The sequence below is a fragment of the Atractosteus spatula genome, chromosome 3 (genome assembly GCF_055471065.1).
Source record: "Atractosteus spatula isolate fAtrSpa1 chromosome 3, fAtrSpa1.hap1, whole genome shotgun sequence".
Taxonomy (NCBI): domain Eukaryota; kingdom Metazoa; phylum Chordata; class Actinopteri; order Semionotiformes; family Lepisosteidae; genus Atractosteus; species Atractosteus spatula.
This window is the reverse complement of record NC_142708.1, coordinates 64,156,381-64,174,643: the sequence shown is the minus strand read 5'-3', so window position 1 is coordinate 64,174,643 and position 18,263 is coordinate 64,156,381. Positions and strand designations below refer to the sequence as shown.

At 40.3% G+C, this 18,263-nt stretch overlaps 1 protein-coding gene across 1 annotated transcript in view; it reads left to right on the top strand.

Moving 5' to 3' along the window:
* LOC148838163 (netrin receptor UNC5C) overlaps positions 1-18,263 on the top strand; it is a 178,758-nt gene that overhangs the window by 94,906 nt on the left and 65,589 nt on the right. Inside the window, exons 2-3 of the mRNA XM_088911356.1 lie at positions 1,143-1,364; positions 11,337-11,480. Of these exons, the coding sequence (XP_088767482.1) occupies positions 1,143-1,364; positions 11,337-11,480 (366 nt within the window). The remainder of the gene's footprint in view (positions 1-1,142; positions 1,365-11,336; positions 11,481-18,263) is intronic.

Genomic DNA, 18,263 nt, shown 5'->3' with positions numbered 1-18,263 from the left:
CCAGGCAGTGCAATTGTATCTGTTCAAAGAACATCTAACTCACTGCTCACTGCTAGAAACCTTCATCACCCTACACTTCCTGAGGTTCAGATTAAAGCTGAAAAAAGATTAATGCTGAAATAACTGCAAGCCTGTTATATTTATAGTTCATATTGCTTAATAACTCATATCTTCTTGCTGGACAGCCGGGCTGTCAGACATGCTGCCATAGAGAGGAAAAAAGGAGGCAAAGGGATGAATTACTGATGTACTGATATACCTTCAGCTGAATGAGCAGGCAAGCCCATCTGATTCCTCCCTGCCTGAATCAATAATTTATGTCTGTTGGTTGGCCTTATAAATAGATTAGTCTGTTCTCTTCTTCAAATGATAGATTGTAGAGGAAATAGTATTTTATTCCGTTAAGGGCTGGAAAGAAAATTCACATAGTTCTGGAAAACAATTAGAAAGGTCATTCCATATTACAGTGTTCACTAAAGTACATGGTTTTTAGCCCTAAGAGTTGAAGTGCGCTGTGCTGTAGTGAAGTTATTATGGAGTCTTACTGAAACAAATACATACATTTTAAGGGGTATAGGATTACTTTAGGACACTTATGGGACAGATTCTTCAGGAGGTCTGAGAACAGGACCCCAGTGAAGGCTCTTCTAGTGGAAATAGCATCACTCTTTTTTTGTAGCTTATGTCTGACATTTTTTTGTATTTTACACAGACCAGAAGAGTTTATGTGAAGACCTAGTAATACTACAATGCAAGAATGTCTAAGGCCTGAGTTAATCCTTAGTCATCGTATTATAATCAATTACTCTGTCAGATCTCTGCTGGACTGTCCTTAACACACCATTAACAAGCTGAGGGCTGGGATTATATTGTCCTTCTGTGCTTGTGATCACGCAAAAGCTGTTCAATGATGCGCCATAGTTTGTAGACTCATTAGGATTACTCCTTGCGTGTGTTTAATCACGTTTACTCATTTTATGTCTACTCCGGAAATGAGTAAACGGGCTCGTCATTTGCGACTGGTTGGTGGAGCGCAGCTTTTTAAGGCTTGGTGAAAAAGTGCGAAATGAGGAAGCTGGCACGTATCGTGTGGTTGTTGCTTGGCGCAGTGAACTGATACACCTCTGTCTCCCCATCTCCAGATGATGACTTCCTGAGAGAGCTGCCGGAGACGTTCCCCTCCGATCCCCCAGAGCCCCTGCCTTACTTTCTGCTGGAGCCCGAGGAGGCCTACATCGTCAAGAACAAGCCGGTCAACCTCTACTGCAAGGCCACGCCGGCCACGCAGATCTACTTCAAGTGCAACAGCGAGTGGGTCCACCAGAAGGACCACGTGGTGGAGGAGCGAGTGGACGAGACGTCAGGTGAGGGTCCGGCAGGGGTCAGCAGAGGGCAGCTCCTTTCGAAATGTGATGAAAGGCCCTTGGCCCCCCTGCATCTTTGCTACAAGCCTTTTCCATTTGTCAGACATAAGAACGCTTTTCTGTTCCAGAGGGACCTGAGCGTACTTTTTACTCTCTTCCTTCATTTCCCACTCCAAACAAAATGTTCTGATTGCAGCACTGAGAGGGCTGTCGGTGTTGATAATACCAGCCCTTTGCTGGCTCTGTGTAGCTCTTGTTGTGGCAGTAAAAGCTCCATTAATTGCACTGCCATTCTACTTCAGACAGCTTCACCTTTCAGGGCTTCTCCTCTGCCTGCCCTCATGCTGAAATAACCGATTCTGCAGCAGACCTCTGCCTGAAAACGAGATCATAAAAGCGCATTGATTATTCGGTTTCTTACTGATTGAATCGTGTCGTGAGGCTGCTTTATAAACAGTTTAATCAATTCATTACCCACAGTGCTGTTAGACAGATTGTGCCAAAGACTCACCACTCCTTATAGAGAGAAGTGGCCCTTCTTCTTCTGCCTCCAGAGTGATTGTGCCCAAATGCTCCCAAGTTTGGAGTGAAGCCTTAGTGAGTCATTTCTGTTCCCAAATCAAATCTAAAAAATAACTTTGCTTGGGCGTAAGTAAAATTTAAGATTTGGAACTCTTCTGGAAAGAATGAGTGTTGTTAGTTTCAGCTCTTTCCAATGCAACATTGTTTTATGTACTCCGAACAGATTATTTTGTTTTTAAAGCTCACCAGTCACCCAAAGACTTATTAGTGAGCCGATTTATTATATTTCTAGATTTTCCATTTTTTAGTAGTTGTCTTTCTTTACTGATTACATCAGCTGAAGAGGGTCCCATTTAGGGGTGTGCTTTGCTCCAGGATGCCTGAGCTCAAGTCAAAGCTATTCATCAGTTCCAGTGAAAGCAGAGATCTTTTGTTGCTGGCCAGTGAGCGAGTAGTCATTCTTGGGATGTCAGTGTTAAGGCCCTCCTCTGATATGCTCAATGTCTAGAAAACAAGATACGATTTTCACTCATCCCAGTTGTGCAGCCATTTTGGGTTTAGGAAATAGCTTAAATATGATTTAATAATGTGATTTTATTGTGTAAATGTACTGACCCTGTGGTCTCGTTCTGCTCGCTTTAAAACAGCACAGTGGGGAGCTGGCTCTAGGGATGGTTATTGCTGTCGGTATTTTCAGGATCTTTCTGAGCGATGGTGATAAATGTGGTATTTAGTATATCAAACACACAGCACCACACCTTAGAGCTTCTTAAAAAAACACAGCAACAAAACTTTATTTTGTTATTTGTGTACTCGAACGCTGGCTTGCAGTCCCATGGGTGAAAAGCTGGACACAGAGATAGCAGGCTGCTTGCAAGGCTCGTCGTCGTACCAGCTGGACAGGAGTGCAGGGATCCTGTTTTTCCTCCCCTCAAGCCAGCTGCAGCAGCAGAGGCCATGAAGCTTCAGAACTCAGTGCTAATGATCTGGAACCTACTGAGGACACAGTTTAACATCACTCAGAGGGCCCAAAACACAGTGAGGTTGGAAAAATAGAAAAAGCAAATGTTTTATTGCATTACGTAATTACATCCATTCTTACAGAATTAGTTACATATTACAGATTGGTCAGTATATTTTATGAATTGTGTTTTTATGCACCTATACTGGCCTTCATGGGTTTAATGATTCGTATTTACGTTAACATTCCACAAACTGCTCAGTATCAGGAATCTACTAGTATGCGGGTGTAAATGTTTGAGTGTTTGTTAGGACAGGAGGTATTGCAGCTGGATGGACTAATACTCACTGGTCAGTCCAATCATTTGGTGGTTAATTCCAAATGGAGGAAGTGTAAAATGAGAAAATCAAGTTTGATTGATACCTGTGGGCTAAAAAAGAAACTTCTTGTGAAACTTAACCAGCTGACTGCAATCAATCACTCAGAGCTTGTACCATATAATGGTATCAGGTAGCCTTAGGGTATTTCCTTTCTGTAAGCATCCCCACCATCGACACTGTCCTTCTGTATTTATGAATTCTCATCTACTGTAGGTGTGCTTCTCATTTGTGGTGAAATGCTGTCCTCCCTCAGTCTGGGACAGACCTTAAAACTGCTCATAGGCAAATCTGGTCTCTACACTGTTCAACAGTTTGACACAGATGGTATTCCAACTACTCACTATTGTTCGTCATCAAGATTTATGTTTATCATACAGATTAACCAGAGGGAAATCACAAATTAACTCATTGTTAGACTTAATATCAGTAGAACATGAATGTGCTTCTCCATTGCTCCATTGCTTAGTGACACACATCCACATGTAAACAAATGTCACTCAATTGCAAACATTTCTGTTCCTCACTCTCCTTATGAAGAGTTCCTAGTTAATCCACACCAATCTTCTAATGTCTGATAACCAAAAACGACTGTGATCTGAGATGAGGTATTGTTAAATGGTATCTTTTGTCAGCATTGGGTAATGATGATAATGTTAATACTGTATGGGTGTTCTGACCACTCTCAGGATTTAACAGACCAGTAACATAGGCTTGACTTTAACGCCAGTTTTATAGTACACAAATCAGATACTGTAGTGTCTTTATTCATCACTGGGTTAACTGGTACATCTTGCACATCAGACGGAATTTCAGCTTCTAAGCATTTCTTTGATCCACCTTTGTAAAATTCCGTCTTGAAGTGTTACTTGCCTCACATACTTTTACATTGCATAGAGAGCTTTGTTGCTAGGGCATTTTTTAAACAGAGGATAGAATTTGTTGTTGAAGGAATATACAGTTTGGGGACATTGCAGCTCCTAAGATGTTAAAACATATTTTTAGTAACAATTTCAAGTAATTTAATGTTTCTTACACCCTTTTCACATTTTTGTAAAATCCCTTATAAAATAGTAACCTTATTACATTTGAAATGTGTCACCAATTACAATATATATTCCATTAACCATGTACACAGAAACTCGGCGACCTTTAAAACTGACTTTGTTTTACAGCTCTTTGCCAGTTTCTCAGCGGTTAAAAGAAGCCACAGATAAGAGTGGATTTAGGCGGTCAATAAATGTTTTATCATGAGAAAGATGAGACAATATTAATACCTCCCCCAACCTCATTACTGAAGTAGATTAGCAATGTCGATTGTTACCTGAATAAAACAGGGACACGTTATCTATCTCGAAGCCTGTCTGGCTCCATATCAAAATCATTAGATTGTACTTCTTTAGAGAAATAAATATAAAAAGAGTTTGCTTACAGTGGAGGTTGCACACATTAGCCTGCAGGATCATTAGCTTTCTTAAAAGGGATTTCAGTGGCAACCAATACTGCCTGTTGTTATTCACCCCCTGGGAGTCCTGAATGGATTCTCCGTGTTTCCAAGTACAGAAATCACCCTCCCCCCACCTTCTGCCAATTCCTGCCATTATCGCATCAATAGAGTTATCATTTTAAAACGCTGAAATGAAATTTACCAATGGGCAGCTGTAAGCCTGTGTAGGGACATAAAAAATGTTTATGACAGGAACAGGCTGTTGAGCCCATCAGGGACTGTCATTTTCCTCTGTGCTAAGTGATTCTTCTGCAGTCTCAGCCTGATATTTATAATATCCCACTACTTCAGCCTCCACAGTAAGATTTATATACAGTACATGTTGTTTATGTAGCACTGTGTGACGGATATGCAGTAGTATTTGATCAGGGCCCGTGATAACCATAGTCACCAAAAGTTAATTAATGATTGAAATCTGTTGCTTGCAGCTAAGCACTTTTTTACCTATGAAATGCTGGCCTGTGATTAAAACCAGTCACTAGTTTCAAAGCACTGATTTGATCATTCCAGCTTCCCCCTTCTCTCAGTTCCCTTGTCTCTGTCCACGTGACACCTAAACAGTTTCTGTTCCTGGGATATCTGCTTTCCATGTTATACCCAAGGGAAAACAGTAAATATAAAGATTAAGGATTTATTATAAACATGGCATTTTAAGCAACTTTCTTAAACATCTCTTAACGTTTTCTTAAATGAAATCTTGAATTTAAAAAAAATGAGACATTGCAAATTTCAGAAAAAAAAACATCTCAGCGTTTCTACTTGCAGGTATTTGTTTATTCTTCTTAATCTGTATAACCGTTCACGCTTATCATGAGCTTAAGTAGAGCTGTTAGGAGGCTCAGATGTCAGCAGAAAAATAATTGTGCAGCTTTAGTTGTACCCAGACTCACTGCATCACTGCAACCCAGATGCATCAGGTTACACAATTGCCATTTGTCTATCTGCTATTACCCTTCCTTATCAGGATGAACTTGTCTTTATTTACACAATGGCACATTTCTGGAAGAAATTTGACATGAATTTGAGTCCTGTGTGAGTTCGCAGCTGTCTTCAGGCCCCTTGTGGAGCATAATTTGGATTCTGTCCTGTAAATAATTTTTCTCTGAGAAGACAGAAGAGTTCCTGCTCAGTGATGCAGTTCTTTTATATTCTAACCTCCTTTCAAACACAGAGAGTGTGCTACCATAAGTGTTATTGATTTTGAACAGAACAGAAAAAAATGTTATTATTTTCTATATAAAAGTGTGTCTAGTTTTGTTTTTACAGGACTTCAGGAGGACTTGAGATTAAGAAGACTTGTCATTGTTGATTAATAATGAAAGAGGAACTACAGTAGATATGGTCATAAAATGGCATGGGAAGATGCTTTCTGATTATATGGAACTGCAGCTGTTTATTATGAAATCTGCTAAAAGTGGAACACTCATTTGGTTATTAAATTGTGAGGATGTAAAAATATTGGTTCACCAAGACATAACTGTTGGAAAGTGGAATGGGAGTTAGCAGCAGCAGGTTGGTACTGAACACATTATGGCTCAGGAATAAATAATGGCAATGAACAGGTCTAGGGTTTGAACCCAGCCTCCTAGCAAAAGTCATTGATGATGTTGGCTGAGCACTTCAAAAGCCCCATCTGGAAGAGCTGTTCATCTCTGTCTTGGTCATAGTGGCTGCCCTCTCTCTGGTCAGCCTGACGACTGGCGACTGTAGTACGTCTGTAGAAGATAACTTAATGGAGATGTTTGCCTGGCTGCAGTGCCTGCAGTGTGCCTTTCAGCCTGACAGGTACAGTTTAGACATATTTCTAATTTCCTCTAGCTGCTTTACATTTCAGATGACTCTCAGGGAAGAGCAGACAGTTGGCGTGTGGTGTGCCATTAGGTTTCTCCGAATAATTCAAGTGAAAAGGATGATCATGAGTAAGGAGGATAGTGTAACATGCGTTGGCCCAGCTCCATCTCCTTCAGAAACACTTGGCGCCTTAATTTGCAAGAATCAGGTCAGCAGATTCAAAGAATTACATTCTACCTTGTTGCTACTAATTATTTGATCTAGGAAAAAAGTAAAGCGTTGAAGGGCAATGGGCACCTATTCCAGTAGTTCCCGGTGAGACCCTACCTTAATGACTGAGTTGATGTAAGGTAAATCCTGTTTATTTCAGATATTCTTGTGCAATATTTCAGATAGTCTCGGGACTTGTAATCACAAGAGTATAGTAGTTCAGGTGGGTAGCTGCGTCAGCATGCGTAGGCTGCAAAGGAACAAGTAATAGGCTTATTCCATGCTGAAAAGGTGCTCACACCTGAAGAAGGCTCCACGGCCGAAACGTTGTGTTTTCTTTCTTCCTTTTTTTCAGCATGAAATAAACCTATTACTTGTTCCATCACAAGAGTATGCTGCCTTCCTGCAACTGATTGATATTTTTTTGGAATTAAATAAAATATACTGTAGGGTGAGTCACGAGCTTCAATTATTTATGGCCACAATGTTTCATAAATGAGGTCAATTACTTTCTGTGTCAGTGAACAATACCATTTCTCCTGCCTTCGCGCCCTGGCTTTCTCACTAGAAACTGCACATTGAGGAGCCTTGGTGTGACTGTGAATCCACCTCTGCTGGTATGAGCAAAATTCTCACGGTCAGTGCAAGACCAGCTAGGAGGTACTCCATTCTTTGGATTCCAGTTGAATATGTGGCACACAGTAGCTTCTTGATGGCATATAATCTGTATTTATTTACTGGAGTCTTGAAAGGAGTTTTGTTCACCCGTGTTAGTGTGACGCTTAACTGTTTTTTATTCTGCTTTCTTTGACCTGCTTTCACCTTCATGCGTGTGTCTGAGGTTGTTTACAGAGAATATGTGTTTTTGATCTGAAGAAGTGCAGATGTTGGGATGATTTCTTTCTAAACACAGCTTTGGAGTTGCTCTTTTTGTTTCTTCTGCTTTGTTTGTTTAAAAATGTGCATTCTCTTTGATTCTGGAGCTCAGCTATTTATATTTTGCGATTTGAAGTTCTGCTCAGGCCTTGCGGATGCAAAGTAGAATACTGGGAGAGTGGGGCCATGCTTCTGCTGGGGGGCAGAAGATGGGGGTGTTTTTACAAGTGGTAGATCAGACACCCCACCGAGAGTTTATCTTTCTATAAATACTATTGGCAAACTCAACATTTAAATGAGCAAAATCAGCTAAAAATAGCCCCTCTCTGAATATAAATCTGCTAAACCCCTCTGAAGGTGTGGCTTTTCCACAGAGACCAGCTCGCTGGGAAATTCAGAGCAGTGTTAAAGCAATGCGTCGTAAACACTCGCGTGTGATCGCTTCCATCAATTGTAATCTCTTTGTACAAAGCACTTCATCACAAACTGTAAAGGGTAATTTCAGAAAGCAAATAAATGTATTTTAAAATGTTCTTGATCTGGAGTTGACAAACTCTTTTAAAGGTGATCTTGGCCCTGTGATGCAAATACTTCCAAAGGTAATTAAGCAGTCACAAATGAAGTTTTATGATTAGACATTTTTCAAACTAGGTGTTGCCCTCCCCATGACGTGAAGCTAAGTAAAATTAATGGCCTTCAGCATAATACAGATTTCAGGTGAGACAGCTGTGAAAATGAGGTCATGCTTGCAACGTCTTAATTAATCACAATTTCCAAAAAAGTTTTTAAAAATAAAAATAAGGTGAAGAGCTAGTCAAAGATGAGGTACAACTCAGGCTGCAGTTTTTATTTTTCAGAAGGAGCGTGGTGGTGGCTGAGACTTGCTCGAAAATGCTGGTTCTGGGTCTGGGTTTGACGCTGTCATAGAGAGGAGCCGTTCACAGAGCTGCTCCGTTGCACTGTAATTCAGTTGAGACTCAAAGCTTAGTCTGAATTTAAAATGTATATTTTGAATATTAATTATTGATTCACTATACAACTTAGCAGGGATTAATAATTGATGCTGCAGAAGACTGGCCACATGCAGGTTCCCTGGTCTCATGAGTGACCTACCCAAACGCTGGTAATCTTTTTCCAGGCCAGCGCTTGTGGTGAGGGGTCAGTGTGTGCCCACAGGCAAAGGAATCATATGTGCCAGCCAAGAAAATGGAATTAAAAAAGTATTGAAATTGTCTTAATTTGTAAGGCTGAGCTACACTTGCATTTTCAAATACAAGGATCCCAGCTTCAGTTTAAAATGTCAGGTGTTCTTATCATATGCAGTAATAAGGAAAATGTTAAGTAGAAATATAATCTGTTCTTTCAGCTTTGTTTACCAGATGAACAATTCACACATGCTTTAATTTTGTGAGCCAAAAACCATGTTTTAAAACTACACATTCTAAAGCTTTGAGCAAAAACACACAAAGATTCGGGGATCTGTGAAAGGAGGTGGGCTCAGATTACTCCAGCACTTGTGGCAGAAAGAAACAAACAAATATTCCTATAAAAATCTGACTTGTCCTTTGGGGACACTTGTCTTTTTTATTATTATTTCCATTGGCTTTTCTCCTGCTCTGTTCTCACCGAGCCTCCCACAGAAGTACTTGAGCTCTCCCACGGCTTTCTTGGTACCAGAATTTCAGGAGAGTTTTTTTTCCTTTTTCTTATGCCTCTGCTTTTAACAGCATCCTCTGGCAAAGCGCTAAAACGCTTTAACCATCACAAGAATCGTCAGCTGCATCCCGATTCGTCTGCGGCTTCTGTCTTGCTACACAGCATTTAAATTTTGCATGAGTGCTAAGCTGGAGTCTGGGACGCATTACCACAGTGCATTACGCCCCAGATCATAAGGGAGGCAGTGTAGATCTCCTGAACCTGAAATAAACAGCCAACTGATTTTTCCCCCTTCTTTTCCTGTTCTGAATGACTTGAACATGGATAGATGTAGAACACAGACCTCTGGCAGGTTTCTGCGACCCCATTAATTCACTCGAGCGCACATGCCACATCTAGACAAAAGGCATCGTGCTTTCCGAGGAGCAGGAAGGAAAGAGCACGCCACAGCAAAATCACAGCGTTGCTTCTGCACTTGCATGAGGGGATTGTTCTGATTTTGGGTGGTGTGACCCCCTGTGTCTCACATGTCCTGCTCCACTGACCAGCCTGCACATGTGGTTTGGGCCCTGTGCTGTGTGACTGGGAGAAGGGGACTAGAGAGTGAGCTGAGCTGCACTGCAACATCAGCCGCCTGCTAATGGAAACCTAACCTGACAGAAGTGCCTCATGCAGAGCTTCATGTGCCCCCAATGGAAGCATCAGCCCTTCTCACCAAACTCATGAAAAACAAGTTTGGTTTTTCATGAGTTTGGTGAGAAGGGCTGATGCTTCTATCCAAAGTTTACCGACGAGAGGAGGCCTCTCTTAATTTGTTTTAGTAGCTAAATGATGTGAGGATCTTATTCAGCCGTCTGCTGGAAGAAGCCAGGGTATCTTAGTGGCGAATTAACTGTTAATTAATTCCTATCCCATGACAATGCTGCACAGTTTGGACCTTTCTTCACAGGGAGCAGATATTCATGCCTGACTTCATGCACTCTACCCAACTAAAGCACAGAGTTCCTTGCATTCCTGTATTTCTTTTTTCATGTTTAGATTAAACATTTAGTACTAGTTATTATTTTTTATTATTTCCTATATTCCCCAGTGAGGAATAGCTTATTTTTAATTGACTCAGCACTCCGTAGCTATTCTTACATTAGCACAGGAGAGATTAAATGTGCCTTCACTTAAAGAAAAGGATATTTCGGTCCCCTTATGCTTTAAGTGGACTAGTCTAACCCTCTTCTAAGGTCTTAAGATGTTCAGCTGATTTATTCTCAGTTGAGAGAATTGTGCATTTAAAGGCACAGCCTAACCAGGTCTAAAAGTCACCCTGTAGGTAGAGCCAGTGCTTCACCTGTGACTATAGAACTGGAGGAAACTAAGGAAATGGTTAGGAAGAAATTACCCCATCTTACTCTCGGAATTCCAAGAAATTCAAAAGTTACCAAATGAATGCATGAAGTTACAGCTCTGTGCTTTGTAATCCTGCATCACCACTAAATGTGGACCAAGAGGTCACCAGTTTAATTAATTTCTGGGATCTCTGTTTTTACCTGGTATAAAGGTGCTTTGCATTGTTAACTTTCCAATCCTTTGTACAAATGACAAGAGTTTTCTAGAGAGCGCTGCCTCCAGGCAGAAGGAGGAAAATATTTTGAAACAATTTTCCCATTTAGCTGGTAGATATGGTACATGTCTACCTGGAAACAAAAGAATGAAAGGACCTGATATGTAAGCTTTATGTAAAAGGTTAACCTATGGAGAACAGAAGATTGTAACAGAAGTAAAATCAGTTCTGTGGAATTGTAACAAATAAAGTGTTAAGCAGAAGTATTTAAACCGTCTGCCTCTCAAAGGGTACCTGTTTCAGCTCTGACGTTCCTGTAGGACTCATGTACACGGTAATAGCTCAGCTTGCCAGCAGTGCCAGCTGGTGTTTGATGCAATACAAGCTGGCTTGAAAAAGTCAAAAACTGAGTTTGCCCCGTCTGTCTTTAAGCGTGTGTCGTGGTGAAGCAGTAGGGCCATTTCATCATGCACTGCTGTCTGCAGAACTGACCCTAGCTGTCCTTGTGTCCCGACAGGGCTGGTGGTTCGGGAGGCGAGCATCGAGATCTCCCGGCAGCAGGTGGAGGAGCTGTTCGGCCCAGAGGACTACTGGTGCCAGTGCGTGGCCTGGAGCTCGGCGGGCACCACCAAGAGCCGCAAGGCCCACGTTCGAATTGCATGTGAGTATCAACAGACACCACAGGAGACACAGCATAAGGGATGTCACCGTGGTGCAGTAGAATGAGTCACAGCGGACATGACTAATCAGCAAATTACCATAAGATTGCACAGGAACGCAAAATCTTACTATTGTGGAGAATCATGGTTTGCTTTTAAAAAAACAGGTACAGTTTTCTATATTTGAGGCATCTATATTATATAGTATAAAATAGGGATTCTTGAGTGGGACCTGACATCCCTAAAGTACTCTGTGTCCTCCTGAGCACGGTAACATTTAAGTTAATTGCAGAAGTTAGATTTCTATATTTACACATTTAACTTGTTTGCAATTTACAATAGAGGGCTGAGAGATAGCAGCACAGGGCACTTTCAAAGGTTTCAGCAAAGAAATTATGAGCAGGACGCTCTCTTTAAAATAGAGTGGGTCTTTGTTCAATGAAACACAATCCACTGTAAGAAAAACAGCAATCATGAACTTAAAGTAAGGTTTTTATTTTGTCTTTAACAAGCCAAGTGAAAAGAACAAACAAGCGTATGAAAGAGTGGAAATAATTCAGGAATTCTTTGTAGCCACTAATATACAAATATTTTTTTTTCCATCCACTGACTCTACTGTTAAAAATGAAAATCACTTTTGAAAGTACCATATTTTGACTTAGCATATTTTCTGTGTTCCTTTGGTTTGATTGGTAACACCATTTCACTGCTCAGTGGTTACAAAAAGCAGATTTATGTGTGCAGTGGTGTAGGTAGGCTGCACATAGTCCATAGTTCTTCATCAGGGTTTGATTTATACTTTTTCACTTTAATTCTGGGAAACTTGTATCAGCCCTCCCACTGGAAGGCTAGATTAGTATAAAAAGTGAGTGCACGCTGCAGTATTTTTTATTCTTGTGGATTCATGCAACAGTAGCTGTAAATTGATAATCAACATTGATTTTTGGAAGCCCGATTATTGATTTCAGTTTTCAGGCTAAAATGTCATCCACTGTGCGAACAGAATATCCTCAGCATTACAGTGCAATACAATACAGTATAGATTTATAAAGCGCTTCTTGTGTAAACCGCCCCAAGGTACGCTTTAAAAATCCACTACAAAAGTCTTAGTAAGTGCATGTTTTTCCATAAGAGAAAATGGATATATATATATATCCACGGCAGATCTATGTGAATAGTGCGGCACATTCCACATTCTGTAGTCTGCTGCCTGTTCTTTAAGATAGATTATTAGGAATATTCACAAAGTAATGCAGGTCTGGTCTAGTCAGGCCTACAGCAGAGGACACTGAGCTCCCAAGACCTCCCATCATCTAGAGTTCTGGTCTCTGGGGGGCTGACCCCCTTCAAGGTCCCTGAACTACTGTGCAGATGTAAGAGCAAAAAACAGCCGATTACTGCCAGTCTGACACCTTTCCTCTGTTGCTGTATTGAGTGTTACATTTATTACTTGCTCCAGCTGTCTCAGTGGGAAAGGGAGACCTTTAGTTCTCTGTGCCCAGCAGGAGTATTTTACCTTGTGCTTCGCTGGATCTAAAGGACCTGTTTCCTATGTACTTTTGATATTGTTTGGCATGGTTGTGTCTTTATCTCCTAGCCATGTTTGTTTGGAACTTAAAAAGATATGAGAACAAATCTTAAGTCCGCAATCACAGTTAAATAAATTCATGATTTAAAAATAAACTGATGTGAATCCCACTTTACATTGAGAAGTGTCCCGTCACCACACAGCAGACAGTTAATCCCGACAGACCTCATGTCTTTCCTGGTTTTCCTTAAATGTCTCCCATCCCAGCACTGATTAGACCCAGCCTGGCTGAGCTTCTGAAAACTGATTAATTCAGGCTATAAAGTGACAGCTTTACTGTCAGCTTACCGACAGACCAAAGTGACAGAGTTATAAGAATTAAGAAGTGCAAATTACTTCACAATGTCCTTTAATGGAAATTATATATATATACATTTTCAAATTGTATATTTGACTGCTGTTGTGTACACAGTGAAATTTCTTCATTAATGGGAACTCTTTTCAAATGCAAAAAATAAGATGAACTGGGCAGAACAAGAGCAGTTACCACACGGGAAAAATCATTTAACTAGTTAATTAGTTATTGCACCTGTGAAAAATCACAGGTTTATCACTGTAAATCTTAAAAAGAGTGCTTTCACTCCAAGATCAACTAACTGATTTATATTGCAGTGTCCACCGAAATTCAGTTAAGGCTGATCAATTTATTAGCTTCCAGCTCAGTGCAGCAAACAATTATACTTATCCAACCAGATCTAATTAACTTTAGAAACGGTTACAATCTATGTGAAATTTGCAATTTTGTCTCAAATAATTCATTACAGATATTTTCAACTCCAATTAAACTTAAAATATAATTAAATCTAATTATAGATTACATGCTCAGGTTCAAAGATACTAGAAAAGAAAGACAGAACTATTGCAAAATTATTTTTAAAGTACAACTTAAGCTTTTTGAAGCTGTAATATCTAGGTGTAGTATAACCATTATAACAGTAATGGCTTGGAAATCTTATACGTTTTGTTTTTCAGCAGGTGACCAATAACAGCATAAAGAAGAGCAGAGTTGCCATTTGCAAATAAACACAGCCTTCAGACAGTACTCAAGGCACTAATTTTTTCCCCGATATTTTCAATGAATAAAATGAATTTAAGATTTGGTCAAATTGCTTCCTTAAGTAAAATGTATAGCCGCATGTGTTTCCAATTATTTTAAAGCTGTGTGTCCATCTACTTGTGACAATCAAAGCATTCTAATACTAAACAACCCAAGAACAGGCTTGTGTTTGCAAATATGTTAGCATATGAAAGTCATTCTGCTAAAGCAACAAAGTTAAAACAATTGATTTTATTGTCTTTTAAAGCTCAGAGAGGTTAGCAAGATTGCCAACTTGAACTTCAAGGAGCCTTACTGTTCATATACCGTGCATATACCATTCAAAACACCTGAAACTAACAGGTGAACCAGGACTGTGCCAGTACACTTCCAACTGCTCATTACAATCTCACACATTTTGCAAGTTATTCCGTCTATAAAATAAAAAATCTTTTATCACTTAACCCTTTTTCTCTGGATTTCAGGGGATATTACCCCAAATCAAGCAGAGTTCCACAACAGATGGAGATAAGGAATTGGACAAGTTGACAGAATTCACATGCCAAATGTGCCTACAATGTCCGCGTTGTGGCTTTCCAGTGATCACAGTTGCCTACTCTGACTGCATTTATTTATCAGTCTGAAGCATTACTTAGTCCATGATTAAAATGTCTGTTTAAGAGAGGGCATGGTTTCCATTAACTCAGGGCCGAGCCACAGCACATTTGCTCAGTAACATTAGCAGGAAATGTTTTAATCCATAGACCTTACAGCAGTTTGCGCAATTTATTTTTATTTAAACCGGAGTGCACCACTGCTCATTCAGCCCATGACAAAAACATTTATTTATCATCTGTAGAAATCTTATTACACCTGATTATACAAAGTGCTGCATATATGCTCCCCTTTCGCTCTCGCTGCTGAAGTGGGGGGTGAGACCAGAGGTGCAGCTCCTAAAGGCATTGTTGGCAGCGCCCCAGAGTGCTCCACATGTAATGGCTTTGTAATCCGGCCAGCCGTGGAAAGGCACTATCCTCTCAAGTCACCCATAAAGTCGCCCTGACTGGCAGTCAGAAAATTGCTCACATTAGATTGCGGAGACTGTAAGGAGGCAGATATTTTGAGGAAACGCATTCCTAAGTGCCCGGGAACCTGGAGAGCGGGTGTTTTTTGTTTGGCCCTGACTTTTGAGTTGTGGAAGCTGGGCGTCTACATCAGTGCCTGTGTTCGGACCCACCCACCTTCCTCTCTAGAGGGAAATGCCCGCGGCCCAACAGTAAAACAAGGTTTACAGTGGTGTACTTGTGGTTAAGTGTACCTGTAGATGGCGCTCTTCCCACTTGACCACAGTTTCCAAACCAAAGCCCGGGTATGGTGAGCAGGGTCACCACTCTTTTGTCTCGCTTTTCATTCTATTGGAGAAGTAATTTCTCTCTTGTCTGCCTAAGGTTCTGTGCAGGGGGGCCATCACAGATCACACACGTGGGCGCTGCATTGCAGTGGTGGATAAAGGCTACATACAACATACTCGTGTATGTACAAGTATCAAGGGATGCTTTGAGATCCCCTGGGATGGAAAAGCTCTAAACAAGTTCAGTGGATTTTCATAGGCATTTAAGTCTTTAATTTTCAATCCTCTGTGGTACTGTTACTTTATTTTGTCTTTTTTTCCTGAAGACTTGTTATGTCAGTGCGTGAGTTAAGTGATTTTTAGATCTAACACATTTTCTGATTATATTGAATGTGTAGGATCATATGCATCAGGTGACAGAAATGTAAATTATTCATCCTCCAAATGGATGGGTAAGCTTGAGTTTAATGAACATTTTAAGGGACTGATTTAGATTCAAATCCTGTTGCTTTATTGCAGTCATTTCTTTATACTTCATTCAGTACATGTATTGAAAAGGCACACACCTGCCTATGTCCATTGTGTATAGAGAGTTGAGAAGAGGTGCACACTGGTGATTCCACAGGGTTATCTGTACTGATCCTAGATGGTGGCACTCTGAAATTTATGCAGATGCAAAATGGCTTTGCAAGAGCTCCACAAAGTGACAGATTCCATGGCTGTTAATTTTACACACCCTGGACTAGGAGGAGATCTTGAGAAGTCACACACTCTTAGCGTACGCCAGCTAGTTTTCAGCTCCATTAGAAAATACTTTCAGCACTTGTGATCAGTGAGCGTGTAATAGAATTACCAGAGACGTAAATTCAGAGAGTGAAAATGCGCTTCTCAAACGAGCAGCCAGCATTTGTTAATGCAAGGTCAGCTGTGTGTCGGACGATGTGTAGCAACATTGATGGGATGAGAGATTTCTCTAAGCAGCCAGCCTGCAATGTCACTACTCAGTCTCTGCTGCTCTGAATTCTCCAGTCATGCGGACATACTAAGGACTCTTTCTCTCTGGCAGTGGAAATTGATGACAGCAGACAGCTGCTAAGAACACAATAGTGAGTTAGCTAAAATCAGAAGAATAAAGATGAGGGAAAAAAGGCAAATAATTTTCTGTGTACTAATCCCATCCAGAATTGAATTTGACCAATTAATTCCACCTACCAGGTGCTTTAGAAATCCTCCTGAGACAGAATTAGTCCTAATGGATCATTTAAAAATTCTAGATTTAGCAACAGTTTTTGCAGAGTCTTTCAGTCTCCAGGGTGGGTCTTCCTGTCCTCAAGATCAGATCCTGCAGTCCTGATCCAGGAGGTGTAGAAGGAGCAGGATAGAGCAGAAAGAGTCAGCATTCCTGGGTCAGATAGTCTGTAAGTGTCCACATGCCACTCATTCCGCATGCTGGTGAATTCAGCACTGGAAGCCTGTGTAGTAATCCTGGACACAGATTCCCGCTTATTATCCTCTTTGTGTTTATTTTATGCCTTTATCTCACATCTTTGGCATGACAAAGAAGCCCTCTTCATCATGAGTTTCTGGAACCAATTAGCTACTAGCAAATAAACAAGATGGATGATAGATGAGCTGAATGCCCTCCACTCATCTATTATTTTATTATGCTCAAGTATGTAGCAGACATTCAGACACATCAAGGGAAAAATTAACTTGTGTTTTATTTTGGATTATATGTATAGAAACCTTAAATGCTGCCTTTTTCACATTCAAGATATTTAAGCAATTAAAGACCTTTAGAGTTCTCAGGCATTTGTGTGAGGTTTTTATTTCTCTAAAAAAAACAGCAACGGGTTCTTAATTTTTAATTCAAGAATGACAGCAGTGTGTCCTCCTGCAGTGAAAAAATCTGTGAAAAAGGTATGGAGGTGACTATGAACTGTTCTTCAGAGAGGCTGCTTAAATCCTCTACAGCCGTCATCCAGTTCTCAGGAAACTTGTCTGTCGTATGGCTTACAGACTGAACCCTCAGGGAGTATCGCACTGAAGGACATTTTTCGTAATGCTTGACTTCTTTTCTGCTTGTAATGTTGTAATTAAAAAAGAACATGTCCATCACTTCAGTCCTACTTGTTTAAGCCCTGTATCAGCTGAATCTCCTGTAATGTTACTCTTCGCTTTTGGTATCTTTATTTACATGTACTTACATTCCCTACCAGCTTAAATTATTAGATCTTTACATCATATATTTGATGTTATACCTATTAATTGATTTGGCTTACTTCTACATCCGGTGCAACTTCAGTTTAATAGTATTATTGTATTGTGTGTTTGAACATTAAAAGCTCAGTTCTAAAAGTGAAACTTTGTGGAATACCAAGCAGAGTTTTTGCTTTTGGCTACATCTGTTTTTCACTGTATTTGCCTTTTGTTTTGAGTTTACAGATAATATTGTAATGCAGTTCACACTGATCATCATACCAAAGAGAGAAAATAAATGAAGAGAGGAGAGAGGAAAAGAAATTGAATATACAGTATGGAAGTGAGTGTAAGAATCAGGAAAAAAGATGAGAGAGAGAGTGACAACAAAAAAGTAATGAAGTTGTCCTTCAAGGTGTGGGAGGGGTTGGTAGAGGGGAAAAAAAAGGAAAACGAAAAAAAAAGAATAGAAGGTGAGCAATATAACAGCTCAAGAAGCGGTCTGTTAGGTTACACAAAAAACCAAAAGTACACTCAGAGCCACAGTGGACAGTTGTGGCTGTCGAGGCTGTGGTGACACTTGAGTTGAGGGATTGAAACGACTCTCTGTA